Raw genomic sequence first — 15,466 nt, forward strand, 5'->3', positions numbered from 1 at the left:
CTTAAAAGGAGCAGTGTGTAAGATTTAGGGAGATATTGTGGCATCCAGCAGTGAGGATTTCAGATTGCAACCAGCCAAAACTTCTCCTAGTTAGAATTCCTTACAGCGTTAATTGTTCAGGAGGTTTTTATCAGGAGCTGAATTATCTACAGAGGTCTCCTCCTCTCTGAAACAAACAGATTGGGTAATAAAAACCATTAAAACACTGAATAAAGCAGTTTCACATTACAAATCAGTGTTTCTCATACGCTGCCTGTTCCACTCGTCAAGAGGCAGGTGGCTAGCCCAGCACCTGCTAATGTGTGCTCACCTTTTTCTCTGATAACTTATGATCTAGATGTTCAGGAGGTTTTTACCAGGAGCCAAATTATCTGCAGAGGTCTCTACCTCTTTAAACAGGTAAAACACTGAATAAAGCAGTTTCATATTAGGGCAATGGTTCCCAACTGGTCAAGCCATGAGGTTTCTCCTTAGTCATGAGTTCAAGGTCCACACTGTGTAATATATTCAGCGTCATACTTGGATTTGGTCATGTCTTTGAGCTAGTTTGCTGTCTCTGTCAAGTAGCTGTCTGTTTGTCAATCACTTTGCAGCAAGAAGCAGCACTTCCAAGTCCATTCACAATGGACCTACAATCCACTTGGGATCCTGGGAACCAGAGGATCACCAAGATCAGAGGCAGAGCTCTAGAAAGGAAACACTCTGCTGTTGGATGTTTACTGTCACAGGCTGAGTGACTGGGTGTGGCACCATCTGCCAGTAGTTAGTAACCAATACAAGAGGTGCACAACAATGCCATTAATTTAAGGATTACATCGATATAGGGTATGTTTAGAATTTACTGTACCTTGCCCTAGTTAAAAAAAATCAAGGTTGCATTTATTCCCAGTGTGTGGGATTTAGGAGGATATATTGGTAGAAATGGATTGTAAAGTAATTAGTATGTTTTCTTTAGTGTATAATCACCTGAAAGTAAGAATTCTGGTGTTTTTGTTACCTAAGAATGAGTTATTGATATCTACATAGGAAGCAGGTTCTCAGTTGTTGTTTTTTTTTTACATGAAACTGCTTTATTCCATGTATTTACCAATTTCAATCACCATTTCAGTCTGTGTGTTTTGTAAAGCAAGAGACCTCTATAGGTATTTCAGCTCTCAGTTATGTATGTATGTACTGCACTTCTAAAGCGCTTTTCTAGTCTTGACCACTCAAAGTGCTTTTACACTACATGTCACATTAACCCATTCACACACACTGGTGCCTGAGGCTACTGTACAAGGTGCCACCTGCTACTCGGTAACCATTCACACACTCACACACCAATGGAACAGCCATTGGGAGCAATTTGTGGTTCAGAATCTTGCCCAGGGATACTGAGGAAGCTGGGGATTGAACCACTGGTTGTCTGATTAGTGAACAACCCACTCTGCCTCTGAGCCACAGCCTCCTGAATGTATGTATCTTAACTTATCAGAGGAAAAAAGGTGAGTACACATTAGCAGGTGTTGAACTAGTCGTCCATCTCTGACCAGAGGCACAGTGTAGGAGAAACACTGATTTGTAATGTGAAACTGCTTCATTCAGTGAATTTACTGGAACAGACTGTCTACTCTTGAGAGGAGGAGACCTCTGCAGATAATTCAGCACCTGTTAAAAACCTCCTGAACAATGAAAACTGAAGGAATTCCAACCAGGAGAAGTTTCAGCTGGTTGGAATTTGCAATCCTCACTGCTAGATGCCATTAATTCCCTCTAAATCTTACACACTGCTCCTTTAATTAATCACTGGTTTAATGCACCTCCTGGCTGACAGCTGAGTGACCCAAATCAAACACACCTGCAATTATGTTGCAGCAGGTGCATTTTGGCTCTACGGGTGACTTTCACTGAGAAACTTTTACCTTCAGGGAGGAGTGTGAGGGCTGTTTACTGTTTGTGACTGTTAATCACTGATGTGACTACAGAGCTTCATTCAGCTCAAACATTTGAGGAGTGCAGAGGCTGATTGAACTGGTTATACTGGGACAAAGAGGCTGAGTGGACTGGTTATATCATCACCAGCAGAGTAGTTGAACCTGGAGCGGACTGAGGAGGACGTCTCACAGAATGATGTTCAGACAGGTGAGTACAACAACACACTCAATGAACTCACTCTCCAGATAGGTCGACAAAGATTATGATCCAAATCAAACACACCTGTATGTAATCAGCAGGTGGTGTGTGAGTGCAGGAAACACACAACGCCTGCTCTTCTTGCTGTATGTGTACTTGTGGCTGCAGCTGAGTTTAGATTGTTCATACATCTCTGTGTTGGTGCTTTGGTGATGTTTTATTCTGCTGTTCTACAAGAAGAGCCAGGTTAATTAATTTCCATAGCTTGTTAATTATTGTTGCACCAGCTGTGGTGTTGAGTTATTTATTGTCGTTTATTTTGTCTGAGTTAATTCAAGTGAGGTTTTCTACCGGTTAGGTTGTTGTTGTTTAATTAATAGTCAGCTGTATGCACAAAGGGCCCTCTGTAGAGCTTGGTGGTGTGATGCTCTTGTTTATTTTGCAGTCAATGGGTGATCTTTACAGTAGAATCATAATCATGATACAAATACATAGCCTATTGTCATTGTAATGCAGTATGGTTTACTCAGAGTACATTTTAACTGACTTCTTTTTTGCTTTTAACCAAATACATTTTTATAGAAGTACTTTACCGTTGAGTAACAGGTATTTAAAGTAATAGTACTTTTACTTGAGTATATTTTTTGTACCCTACCATCCCTGTCTAAAAGACACAACTGAAAACAATATGAACCCCTCTTAGAGCAGCAACATGCAGCAGAACAACTTAACTCCCCACTTTGTGTTATAAAATCTACCACCTCCATTAAGCCTGTTATTTAATCAACATATGGAAACCCTGAGTGTCTGCAGTGCTGCATGACTCAGCCTGTCAGCTGACATTTAACAGCCTGCAGTAGGGCTTCTTGTCTCAGCTTCATGAGATCACAGCCGATCAGATCACACCACAGCTCAGGTTCGCTTTCCTCTCAGCTCTGGTTCCCAATCTGGGGGTCCAGACCCTCGTGAGGGGTCATCAAAGCTCCATGAGGGGTCATGAGGCCTTTTTGAATTTACAGGTTGTAAGATTTATTTAAAAAAAAAAAAACAGTAAAAACTTTTTCAAAAATGTTTGGATGGCTGGTTGCCCCATCCATGTCTACGGCAATATTTGGAGTGACCCCTCTTGATGCTAATTTAGAGCCCAAACGAACATTGTCTCTTTCTGTTCTGGCTCATCCTGTGTAAATGGAAGGACCCTTCACCTCCAACATATGGACATTGGATTAAGGACAATATGTATTATTTACAATTGGAGAAAATCCGATCAACAGCACGTTTCTTTGCCACCTGGCAACCATTTTTTTTTACTTTTGTAGCAAATATGGAGGCTGAAAAATTGTAGTGAAACTTGTTATACTCCCCCACTTATGTCGCACAAGTTAATAGATTTGTCGTCCTTTTTTTGTAATTGTTTTATTTATTTATTTTTATTCCTTTTTTTTTTCTCCGTTTTCCCCATTTATTTAATCTTTTGGATTTCCTTTGCTTGTCTGGCTTTCTCGGTTTGTTCCTTGGTTGGTGGCTATTTTAAAATTTACATTATTATTAAAGATATAAACTTTTTAAAAATCTCACAGGATGAGGGAACTATATTCACAGAACCTTCACGCTCTGCTTAACAACCTCGTCCTGTGTTAGAAATATAGGCAGTTAAAACAACCAAAGAGCTAATAAAACAATGGAACACTTAATAAATACATAACCCAGTCAGAGAATCGTACAAAAAGTTCCTAAACTCATTTCTGGTGCAACATTTACAGGAAATAACCTGCTTAAAAACTCATACATGACTAATTTTACGCAAACTTCCTGCAGTGAGTACGTTCACTATTTGGGTTATATCGGTTGTTCTTTACTGTTATTGTCACACATTGAATCTAATATTAAATATAAACTAATAAAACAGCTACAGTAGTATCCTAAAACTGTTGTAACACCCACCGGTGGGTTTTTTTTCTTGGGGCCTTTCAATAATCCAGCTTCTTCACAAGCTCAGACCTGAAACACAGGAAGAGTTGACACAGCCCTTGTGTAGTTCTTCTTATATGAGATGCTGGTACAACAAACTTGATATTTTGACTCTGTTTGATTCTCTGTGTGACTCTGTTTGACTGTTAGTTTCTAGTTAACCCAATGTTTCTGAAAGTCAGAATTTCTATATAGGTGCTACATTTTGTAAAATTCTTGTGGTTTCCCTTTAACGCTGTAATAGGCTTTATCACACATTGAATAATTTGAGCTCAGAGAAGTCATGTTATGTCATCAATTTGATCTTCATTAAACCTTTCGTATAACTCTAATTTTTAACCACAATGTCACCAAAACTCCTTCACACAACTCTGAAGTCTCTGACGTCATAAAATAAAATATCCACAAATGCACATGAGTGAAGTTTATGAGTTTACTTAACAAGACAAGGTGTGAGTTAACACTCAGTGTACAGTAGAAGCTCCAGCAGCATAATAAGGGTTAATCCTTCACAGTAAAATGCATACATGTCTTTAACAGCAGTACATGTGTATTGTCAGATACATTCAAAGCCAGACACAGGATAACATGAGATACATGTAACGACACATTAAAGGTACACTGTGGGGTGTATAATCAGACTGTTGGACAAGCAATAAACAGTGTTTGCTGTAACTGTTGTTCAGTGATACCACTGAAATCGCCTGTTTAGTGGTCATGACGTCACTCTGCAGTGGTGGAATAGCACTAAGTATATTTAATGGAGTACAAATCTGAGGTACCTGTACTTGAGTATTTCTATTTCATGCTACTTTATACTTCTAGGTCACTACATCTCAGAGGCACTACAGTTTTTCATACCCTACCTGTCCAGAAAAAAAACCCTCTTCATTATATAAAGCAGTAAAATATTGACAGGGACCATTTTTCTGCATGATGCACTTTTACTTTTGATACTTTAAGTACATTTGTTGATAACACTTAAATACTTTTACTAAAGTGAGGTTCTGAATGCAGGACTTGTACTTGTAGTGGGGTATTTTCAGGTACTGATACTTTTATTTAACAGAATACTTCACCCACAAAACGTTGTGTTCCCTTGAATTTAAACTTTATTTTTCTTGCAGTGTATTCCCAATGAATATATCTCGTTGCTTTGCTCCTCAGTAGAGGCTTTTCAGGCAGTCTGGGACCCCTACTTAAAGTACATTGGACCTACACTGTCATCTTCTATATTATAGGGGTTTCCTAAATCGGCTTAGCCAGTCTCTGTACACTTCCTGTATATTAGTCAATACCAGTTAGGTTGGTAGGAGCCACACAACAGTACAGAACAGGGTTTTTTAACTAACCAGTCAATAGGTTACATACCTTTGTGTATAGGGTCCATTTTTTCCAATATTTTAGATCGAGTCGCAGTCTTAAAGAAAATATGATTTTCTCCACACATTGAATTTCGCTAATAACTGCAATCCATCATTCTTTGAAGGAAGGTTCACCTGTAGCCACCTCCGAGTGATGGCTTTCCTGCTTGCGGCCAAAAGAACTTTGTAAAAGTGTTTGTCCTGGGTCATGAGATTGTCCTGGGTTCTACCCAAGTACAGTATGACACTACCTTGAATTTGTAAGGAAAAACTTTTTTTTTCTCGTATGCCTCAATGGAAAACAGCAAAATTATTAATTTATTGATTGACTGACTGGGGACCACATTTATCAACAGCCAAGCTTTATCAAAACATCCATTTACAAACTCTCACACACCTTGTGCAGTATAATCCAAGTCTCATTTATCCAGTCGTACACTCAGTATTTCCCAAACACATGCATTTATAATAAAAACTTCAGTATTGGCTTTGAAGAGAACATAGATGAGTTTCACTTCGGATTCAGTTTAGTTTTCAAATAGGAATTTTTATTTCTATTTAATCTAATTTGAATTAATTTAATTTAATTCATTATTTTATTTTATTTTTATTTTCGTATTTATTTTTTTGCAAAAATGCATGTTTCAAAAGTTGCTGTTCTTTCATGGAGGCGTGTGAGAAAAACAAAGTTTGCTTTATGAATTCAAGGGCATAAGGCATGACTAATTAATATTCAAATAGTAATTTTGTGGGTGAAGCATTCCTTTAAGTAATCTGATTACTTCTTCTACCACTGGCAATAGATGCACACAGTGACAAATGGAGAAATCAAGAGCAACAAAGTGTTACTGATAAAGTTTATCCTTTAAAGACAAAGCTGAAGCTGAAGAGAGGATTTTAAGTCAACGCAAAGCTGGCATTGTTTTTGTTTAACTAATACGTCACAGCCCACAACAGCTTATTTAGATATACTGTAGGTAGTTACTAATGACCCTGCAAGTTCTCATAATAACTGGGTCTCGAATGATGAGCATGTCTAATGAATTATGAGCTAGGTATTGAAGAACTGTTTGTTTGCAATTAAAACTCCAGAGAGTACCTTTTTAAGTAGTCACCTTCTATGATTAAAAAATTATGATATAAACCTTATGTACTGCACTTTACATATGTTTATATGCAGGCTTAACAACCATAAACTCAACTGATGAACAACATTCAGTAGAGGTGAATTAGTACATTAGAGGGTCTTTACACTTTAAGAGCACTTTGCAATCACAAGCTACAGAGGAGGGAAGCGTAACAGAAGGACAGAAGGAGGTAAGTGTATTAAAAAAAATATCTAAAATATACACACACTGCACAGGGAGAGGGCAGTACACGTGGTAAAAGGTTAAGACAACATTCATAAATATTCAGGAAAAGCGCACTTTGTTTTGCATCAATGTCAAAGTCAGTAATTTAAGGGGTGTTACGAAAACAGCATGCATACTATTGTCTGTTTGTGAAGAGAGTCTGTTTATCTAAATACAGTAAGCACCAACACATAAAAATATCAGTCTTTTTGGTTTAAGTTTCTGTATTTCAATGGACTTTATACACTAAAAGTCCATTTATGTTTTAAGCTATGAAGAAATGAGTAAATATGGTCCTTTAAAAACACTCTGTCATGCTTATAGTGTAAAACTTCTGTCTGAAGCACAGATGTTTATAATAGTTGACTAATAGAATATTAGACAAGTTAAAATCCAGTATTAGTTGATAGTTTTAGATCACTATTCACTGTTTTCCAACTCTTTGAACTGTCCTTGTATCAGACAGTCCTCCATCATTAATGTTCCTGGAGCTAATATGATCATATCACACTTAAATGCACATGTCCATTAGTGCAAAGCACTTACACATGGCAGAGTCTGTACTCCATCAGCCCTGTCGGATGCTTTTTCCTCTGAGTAAAAACAACATAAAAAAAACAGGTTTCCTTAAATAAAAAAAATCTGAGTGGCTAGAGAGTGTACACTGTGGGGGCTTTGATCACTTGTACACAGACATTATTCTACAGTCGAACAATAAAAAGTTTTTGTGTCTCTGACAGCATGTTCAATTAAATCTAAATGGACATTAATGGGCCAATTCGTTCAACATCAAAAGCTCGGAGTATTAGAGTACCGTTAATGGACTCTTTCAGAGGAGGAAACCAGAAGTGCACTTTGTTGCATTCACTGTCTCTCTAGTCTAACCCTTTCCCTAACTTTACTTGAATACATAGTGCAAAGATATAATCCAATGTGGTCCCAGTCGAGCATGTACATGACGCCTAATTACTGAGAAAAAATGGAAAGTAGAAATCCACACACAATAAAAAGAGTCATAAAAAGGTAAGAGGTTCCTCTCTACCTAATCATTTTCCACCCTTTTACTTAATTCCTTTAACACATTCTCCGTCACTTTCAGTGTTAATGAAGGCCTCAGCGCAGCAGCATGAACATGTTGCTATTCAGTAGCATCAGTGTGGTACTGGTGACCAGTGCTAAAAGCCCTCGGACACCCATCTCCAGTCCTTGCACTCCACTGCCCACTCTCTTCAAGTACTTCTCAGAGTACACCATGTACATCTCTACACATTTCCTGGCCTTCATCTGCTCAATCAGTGCTGGATAGCCGATCTCGACAATGCTGACTATGTCATTGTCTTCAACACTGCTGACAGCCTGTGAGGCTGGAGGCACAGGAATGGCTACAGGCGGATTTAGATGGCGGGGAGCTGAAGGTGCAGAGGTCGAGGAGTTATCTGCTGCAGTGCTGTTGGTCTCTGTCGTGCTGCTGTCTGTGCCAGTGTCTGGAGCTGAGGTGTGAACGGTAGTTTTAGGTGTGGTAGCGACGGCTGTTTTTTTCTTCGCCACAGGCAGAAGGTCCGTTTTTTTCATGCAGGAGTCCATGTAGCTATCATAGGTTTGATCGGGTTTGCTGTATGTATAGTCTCTGCTGTAGTCATTGGCATCAGTAGACTTACTACCATATGTCCTGTACATATAGTGGTTGTAGTGTTGCTCCTCCTGGCGGTTGTGGAAGTGGAAGGGAGGACGCTGGAACCTTCCTAGCCCGTAGCCCACGGCCATCCCGGCCACAGCCCCTCCAGCTGCTGCCTGTACCGCACTGTTTCCAAACCCTCTGGATTTATCAGAGGGATATATGGACATTCCCTGAACTGATCGGGAAAAGGGAGAGCCACCCATAGAGCCATAGCCCCCATATCCAAAGCTGCCAGCATAGTGAGGACTCAGGACTTTGTTGTTTGGGTTGTGGTTTATGTATCCACCTCCATAACCTGCTCCATATTGGTAACCTCCACTCCATGCTGGGTAACCTCCAGCTTGATAGCCCCCAGCTGGGTATCCTGACTGCCGGGGGTAACCTCCTTTGACAGGATAACCCCCTGGTCTGCCTGGGTGCTGAGGGTGGCCTCCCTGATTGGGTTGTCTGGGGTGTCCACCCTGAGAGCTGGAGCCCTGATTATTTCTGCTGCCTGTATTACTGTTGGTGTTGCTTCGGTTGGGTGTGGAGGTCTTCTTTGAGCTGTGGGACGATCTCCCAAAGCTACCTCCTCCTCCTCCTCTCTTGGCCAGTGAAAAATGAGTATGAAACAAAATAAGTGACAGACACAGCACAGGTAATGAATTCAGTTTCATCTTCACCCTGTAGGGAGGGTCAGGGAGAGACAATAAAAAATTAAGGTGGTGAGGAAAATATGAGATAAAATACATGGATATTATCAGTTTATCCTAAAACAGTCTTGTCTTTACACACGCTGCACATCTCAGCTTTGGGAGCACTGGTATAAGTGCCTTTTAAAAATAGGTCACTAGACTTTTTTTCATTTTTTTTATTGTGTTTGTTAATCTTTTGTATTGTGTGTGTTTTTATGGACCCTGAGTCTGGAATAAAGTATATCTATCTATCTTGTTAAGTGATGGCTGTCTGTCTGAAAGCAGTGACATCCTTGAGTTGAACCTCACTGCAACTTTGGCATCCAAGAGAACACAAACTGAACACAAGTTTTATTGAGCTGAGCAAGCAATCGAACTATTTTGGCTACTGTTTAAACCATGTCTTATATTAACTTATTCAACAAACTCAAGCTAGTGGAAGCAAAACAGCATTTAATCACCTAATTTTAGTGACAGCCTTAACGTGATTTTGCACCACCTGATTCACCGCATGGTTTTAACACAGAGCTATCGGTCCAAAATAGGTTTCCAGCTTGGCTTGAAATACCACAGAACACTGCGATCTTAATGTTACTGCAGGTGACTAAATGGTGATTTCAGTGCCTAAAATATTGGGATTTTCTTTCTCATAATTATGGCTTAATATCCCATGTTAATAAGAGAATCTAATAATCACAAACCTGTATCCATAACCACAAAGATTTGTTATTTTATGATACAGGCCACCATGAAATATATAAATCTGACTAGTGTCTAGAGGTTTTGCTGTATTGTTTATACCAGTGGTTCCAAACTGGTCCGGCTACAGGGTCCAGATTTCTCCTTCATCATTATTTAAATAAATTCAGCATTATACTGTCGTTGAGCCAGTTTGCCATCTCTGTTAAGTAGCCGTTTGTTAGTCCATTCTGAATGGACCGCAGGTGACTCGCAAACATGTCAAGTTTGTAAAAAAAACACACTATTTTATTTATTTTTACAGTACAGCGAATAGGCGAGTGACTACTGGACATCTACTTGACAGAGACTTCAAACTGCCTCAACGACACAGGCAAACGCAAGTATGACGCTGAATGTATTTAACTGTGTAGACCTTGAACTAATGACTAAGAGGAGTCTGGACCCCAGGGCTGTAACAGTTGTTGAACCACTGCGTTAGTCAACAGCAGGAAACGGCACTTAAAATTAAAAGCTCCGTACCAGAAAATCACTGTACTCTAAAATTAGGTGTGTTTTTTACAAACCTGACACATTTGTGAGTCATTTGCGGTCGATTCAGAATGGACCTGCGATCCACTTTTGGACCTTGACTCACCAGTTGGAAACCACTGGTTTATATCATAGCTGTCACTTTAATATGTCTGGGTGTATAAGGCTATTGTGGGGTTATGTTGCAAATCAGTGAGCAGGACTTCATGTATAGTCATGTTATATGACTAACATCAGTGTCTTAGAGTATTTTGTATCTAAAATGAGTGTTTTTATCATTGCCTGAAATCATGATAAGTTACATAAATTAGATACATCAAATTATGGTAGCACTTTGGATAGTCCGACATTAACATTTCAATAGCTCATTACTTGAGATTCAACAGTTCAACTGTTTGGCTTTGTCTATAGATGTTTAATAGATCACCTGTAGACTATTTGTGACTATTTGTGAGCATACTTACATCTTCCCAGATTCATTGGGTTTGATAATTTGAGATGTGTTGGATTTAGTGCCATCTAGTGGTGATGATGCAAATTGCAACCAGTTAAAACTCCCATGCGCCAAGTTTGAACTCCCAGTTCGAATTCCTTCAGAGTTTTTTGCTTAGCGGGTTTTTACCATGAGCCAAATTGTTTGTAGACATTTCCTCCTCCAAAACAAACGGACCAGGTGTCTCATTTATAAAACAGTGTGTAGGACCCATGCTAAAGAATGTACGTACAGACAAAAGCCAAAATGGTGTGTGCCAAAAAATATTTGACAATTTCTACAACCACCTCACCATCTGCATCACCAATTTCCCATCTTCAAATTGTTTGTAAGCATGGGTCAAAGTTTCTCCCATCAAGTCTGTTTCTATAGATCACAAATTTTACGTGGGAAGTGGCGTACGCCTCTTTTGGGCCTCGTTTTGTGCATACCCAGTGTTTATAAATGAGGTTAATAGGTTGAGTGAACAGTTCAAGTTCAACCAAGTTATTCTGAGAATATGCAGGTATGTTCATGAATTGTCACATTTACTCTACAGATAGGCTTAATTTTTTAAGCACCGTTGAGGGACTTTTTTTTTTTAAGTTTTAGCATAGGGGAGGGACATACTGCTTTAAATGGTTGCATTTTGTATTTATTTTACAGCTGATTTTTTTTAATAAGATGCAGAATAAAGTGTCCCAGCTGACATTGGGCGAGAGGCAGGGTACACCCTAGACAGGTCACCAGACTATCACAGGGCTAACACATAGAGACAGACAACCATTCACACTCACACTTCTGGGCAACATCAATAAACCTGCATGTCTGCACATAAATAAACCCCTCACAACCGAGTTCCAACTAGGAACCCTCTTGCTTTGAGGCGACAGTGCTAACCACTGCACCACCATGCCACATATCATATTCAGTTTCTGCAAATATATCCCCCTAAATCCTCACAATTGACCTTTAAATGGGCAGCGTCCCTGTGACTCCTGACAAACTCGATCAGAACATGGCTCAGTCCAGAGACCTAGATGGCCTCTTGAAGTCTGTTGTTGTCTCCATCCGTAACTGCTTATCCTGTTTGAGGTTGTGGGGGGGCTGGAGCCTATCACAGCTGACATTGGGCAGGAGGCGGGGTACACCCTGGACAGGTCGCCAGACTATCAGACAGACAATCATTCACATCTACAGGCAATTTAGAGTCACCAATTAACCTGCATGTCTTTGGACTGTGTGAGGAAGCTGGAGCATCCAGAGAAAACCCACGCTGACATGGAAAGAACATGCAAACTCCGCACAGAGGGGCTACCCCACCCTGGGTTCAAACCAGGAAGGCAACAGTGTTAACCAACCCACCACCAAACCCTTTAAAAACAAGAGCAAGTTGGAAAAAAGTGGTCAAGTTGTGCTGTAAGATCACTGGTGTTACTTTTAATAACCTACAGCATCTGTATGAAGAGAGGGTCACCTCTAACGCTCAGTTTGTTGTCTCAGACTCTCACCATCCCCTCTATGTTCAGTTTCAGATGCTTCCATCAGGGTAGAGGTTTTGCCTCCCTAAGCATTACAGATCGTCCTTTGTCCCGTCTGCTATCGCTTATTTTAACCAGCAGTGACCACTAAATGTCCATGATTTACCCCTCACAGTGTGTGGAACTGGATTCTGTGTGTTATGTATTGTACTGTCTGTTTTGTTTTACTTATGACTACTGTCTGTATCTGTAATTGCCCCTCAGGGACACAAAAGTTTTACCTTACCTTACCTAAAACAGTTTGTACTAACTAACTAGTATGCACGACAAAAGAGTGAAAAACCAAGGTTTTACTCAACTTCAGGATTTAAATTTCAAGCATCAAATGATATGCTTTTAAAATCTTACAACTAATTTATGGTGGCGGGAGGGTCACGTATTTCCCCCAAGGAAAATCAATCAGGGAGGCTTACAAATGTAGCTTAGGAGAGGGTCAAAAAGAAAAAGAAAAGACAAGGTCACATCCCAGCCACTTCCCTCCTCTGATAAGTAAAGAACAGTCCCTTACTATGAGATCCTCATCTCCTCTTTCTGATAAGGATTCCTATTATGGGATACATAAGTCATAATTATGAAAAATGCAATAATTAATCAATCTGTTTGCTAGTTAACATTAATTTGTCCAGTTTTACCTTTAAATTCAGACTTCTGTTAACTAAAAAATGACTCGTGTCTGTGTCTGAAGGGAACCCGCCCAGTACATCAGTAGAAAATAGGTGTGGCAGTGTCAGGACACAACAACAGGACCTCGAGGTTTCAGGATGGAGACGACAATGAACATTATGTTCCGGTACACGTCAACAAGAAAGTTCCCAACAAAGCAAACTGGGATTATTTATGAACACAGACAATACTACTGACCTTGTGTTGACTTAGTTTAATATGACCTGACCGCTGCCACTGCCCTTTATTTCGTTAAAAGATGGCGTCAGGTAGCCTACATGTGGAGTTTAATTTAGATAACCTACATGCTGTAATAAAACTAGCTCTAAGCTGTGGTTTTATTAGAGGCAGAGATGGTCGCGTGAAGTAAAAACATTTTATTTCCTACCAGCATTAAAATACAGAGGGTGCGGTTACTTTAAATAAAGGACAGGTCTTACCTTGTGTTGCCTGTTTGGACGCTGTTTCCCGTGTTATTCTAACTTGAGTGTCCCGGGTCGTGTTTGAGACTGGGATGTTATGAATGAATATGTTTCTACCGTCTCTAGTTTGGAGACTGGATCGTTTCAAATGACGTAAGGCGGCACGAGGGATGCAGGTCGCCTAGAAACAGAGGGCAGGGGCGGGGTCTCACTTGACTCATTTCCCAGCATCTTCAATCTGATGTGGACTTAATACAGAAAATCACTGCACGTAAATGAAACGCATTTAGTTTAATGGAAAGTATCACGGGTGGAAAAAGGAACATTTGCATAAGTACTGCACTTAATTGCAATTATGAAGTACTTTTATACAACAGATTTCAGAGGGATATTCTTTTACCTCCACTACCTTTAACTAAACTAAATACTTTGCAGATAAAACAAACAAAACACATTAACCTTTTTAAAATATGATGCAAAGCAGTAGAAAATTCAGATTACACATTTAACTGCTGCTTACATGTTAATATACAGTGTAATAACGAGCTGATATCTAAAGGGGACATTCTGTACATTGTGTACTTGAAGTAAGCTAGTGCTGATAATGCCTCTGTTTACTTGTAATGAGCCTTTTTATTTATTGTGGTGTTGTGGAAGAGCTACTTTTATTTAAATTAAGTATCTAAATACTTCTTCCACACTTAGGCACTAATATCTGAGTATACAGTGACTAAATCATACATGTCATATTTGTCTGCCTAAGTTTAAAGTACAAGACAGGTAGTGTGGGGTACTTTATCTATTGACACATTTGACATTTATTTTTTAGGTTATATGTTGGGAAACCTTGGGTCCTGGCATTCATGTGGAGGCAACTTGACGTGCTCCACCCACCTGAACGGCATTGAAGACAAAATAAACCCCTTCATGGCAACGGCACGGTGGATGGCAGTGACCCCCCAGCAGGACAATGCACCATGCCACACCACAAAAACTGCTCAAGAATGACCCGAGGAACAGGACAAAGAGCTTAAGGTGTTGACCTGGCCTCCAAATACCCAAGATCCCAACCTGATCGTCCTCCTTGGACCGGACTTGGCTCTGACCTGTCAAGGCATGAGCACAGGACCTCTAGGGGGTGTCCTTTGGTGCCTGGCACCAGGGCGTTGGCTTCAGATCTTTTGGGTCCTGTGGGTTGTGAGGTGGGGTAACAGCATGTCCCACAGATGTTTGATCAGACTGGGATTTGGGGACTTTGGAGGCCAGGTCAATGCCTTGAGGGCTCTGTCATGTTCCTCGGGTCATTCGTGAGCAGTTTTTGTGGTGTGACATGGTGCATTGTCCTGCTGGGGGGCCAATGCTACTGGGGAGTGCTGCTGCCATGAGGGGGGGGGGGTGCCTGGTCTGCACTGATGTTTAAGTGTGTGGGGTGTGTCAGGAGGTATCCGCATGAATGTCAGCAGAACAGAACACTGCATTGTAACAAGATGGTCAATGTTGTTCTTGTCACCTGTCAGTGGTTTTAATGTTTTGACTGATAGGTGTATGTACTTGCAGATCTAAAGACATAAAGAGTACTGTGGGTTTAAAGCAGTTAAACAGCATAACTTAAGACCTTCTTTCCTCATTATTTTTTAAACAGTGTGTTGCTATAGAGCAGGGGTGTCAAACATACGGCCCGAGGGCCAAAACCGGCCCACCCAAGGGTCCAATCCGACCCCCTAGATGACTTTGCTCATCTAATACTGACGCATTTGTGAAGGCTAAGAGGTGCAGCTTTCAGGAACAAGTCAAATAAGTATCTTACACCATGTAAAATGCTGCTTCAAAGGCTTTTCCACCCTGACCAGAACACAGCTCTCTGAAAATACAATACTTACTGTGGTCATATTTAAAGATATTGATTATTTAGATAAGTAAATAGTTTGGGAGACAGGTGATATCTTAATCTGCTTTTAAATAGCTTCCACTTAACTTTTGTTTGGTG

At 40.2% G+C, this 15,466-nt stretch overlaps 1 protein-coding gene across 1 annotated transcript; it reads right to left on the minus strand.

Moving 5' to 3' along the window:
- Positions 1-4,517: 4,517 nt before the first annotated feature.
- LOC126394350 (major prion protein homolog) lies at positions 4,518-13,617 on the minus strand. Its single transcript, XM_050051123.1, has 2 exons — positions 13,498-13,617; positions 4,518-9,140 (listed from the first exon to the last, which is right to left on the minus strand). Exon 2 carries the CDS (start codon positions 9,131-9,133, stop codon positions 7,913-7,915), a length of 1,221 nt encoding a protein of 406 aa, XP_049907080.1. The 5' UTR covers positions 9,134-9,140; positions 13,498-13,617; the 3' UTR covers positions 4,518-7,912.
- Positions 13,618-15,466: the final 1,849 nt, after the last annotated feature.

Source organism: Epinephelus moara, chromosome 8 (assembly GCF_006386435.1).
Source record: "Epinephelus moara isolate mb chromosome 8, YSFRI_EMoa_1.0, whole genome shotgun sequence".
In the NCBI taxonomy this organism is placed as follows: Eukaryota; Metazoa; Chordata; class Actinopteri; order Perciformes; family Serranidae; genus Epinephelus; species Epinephelus moara.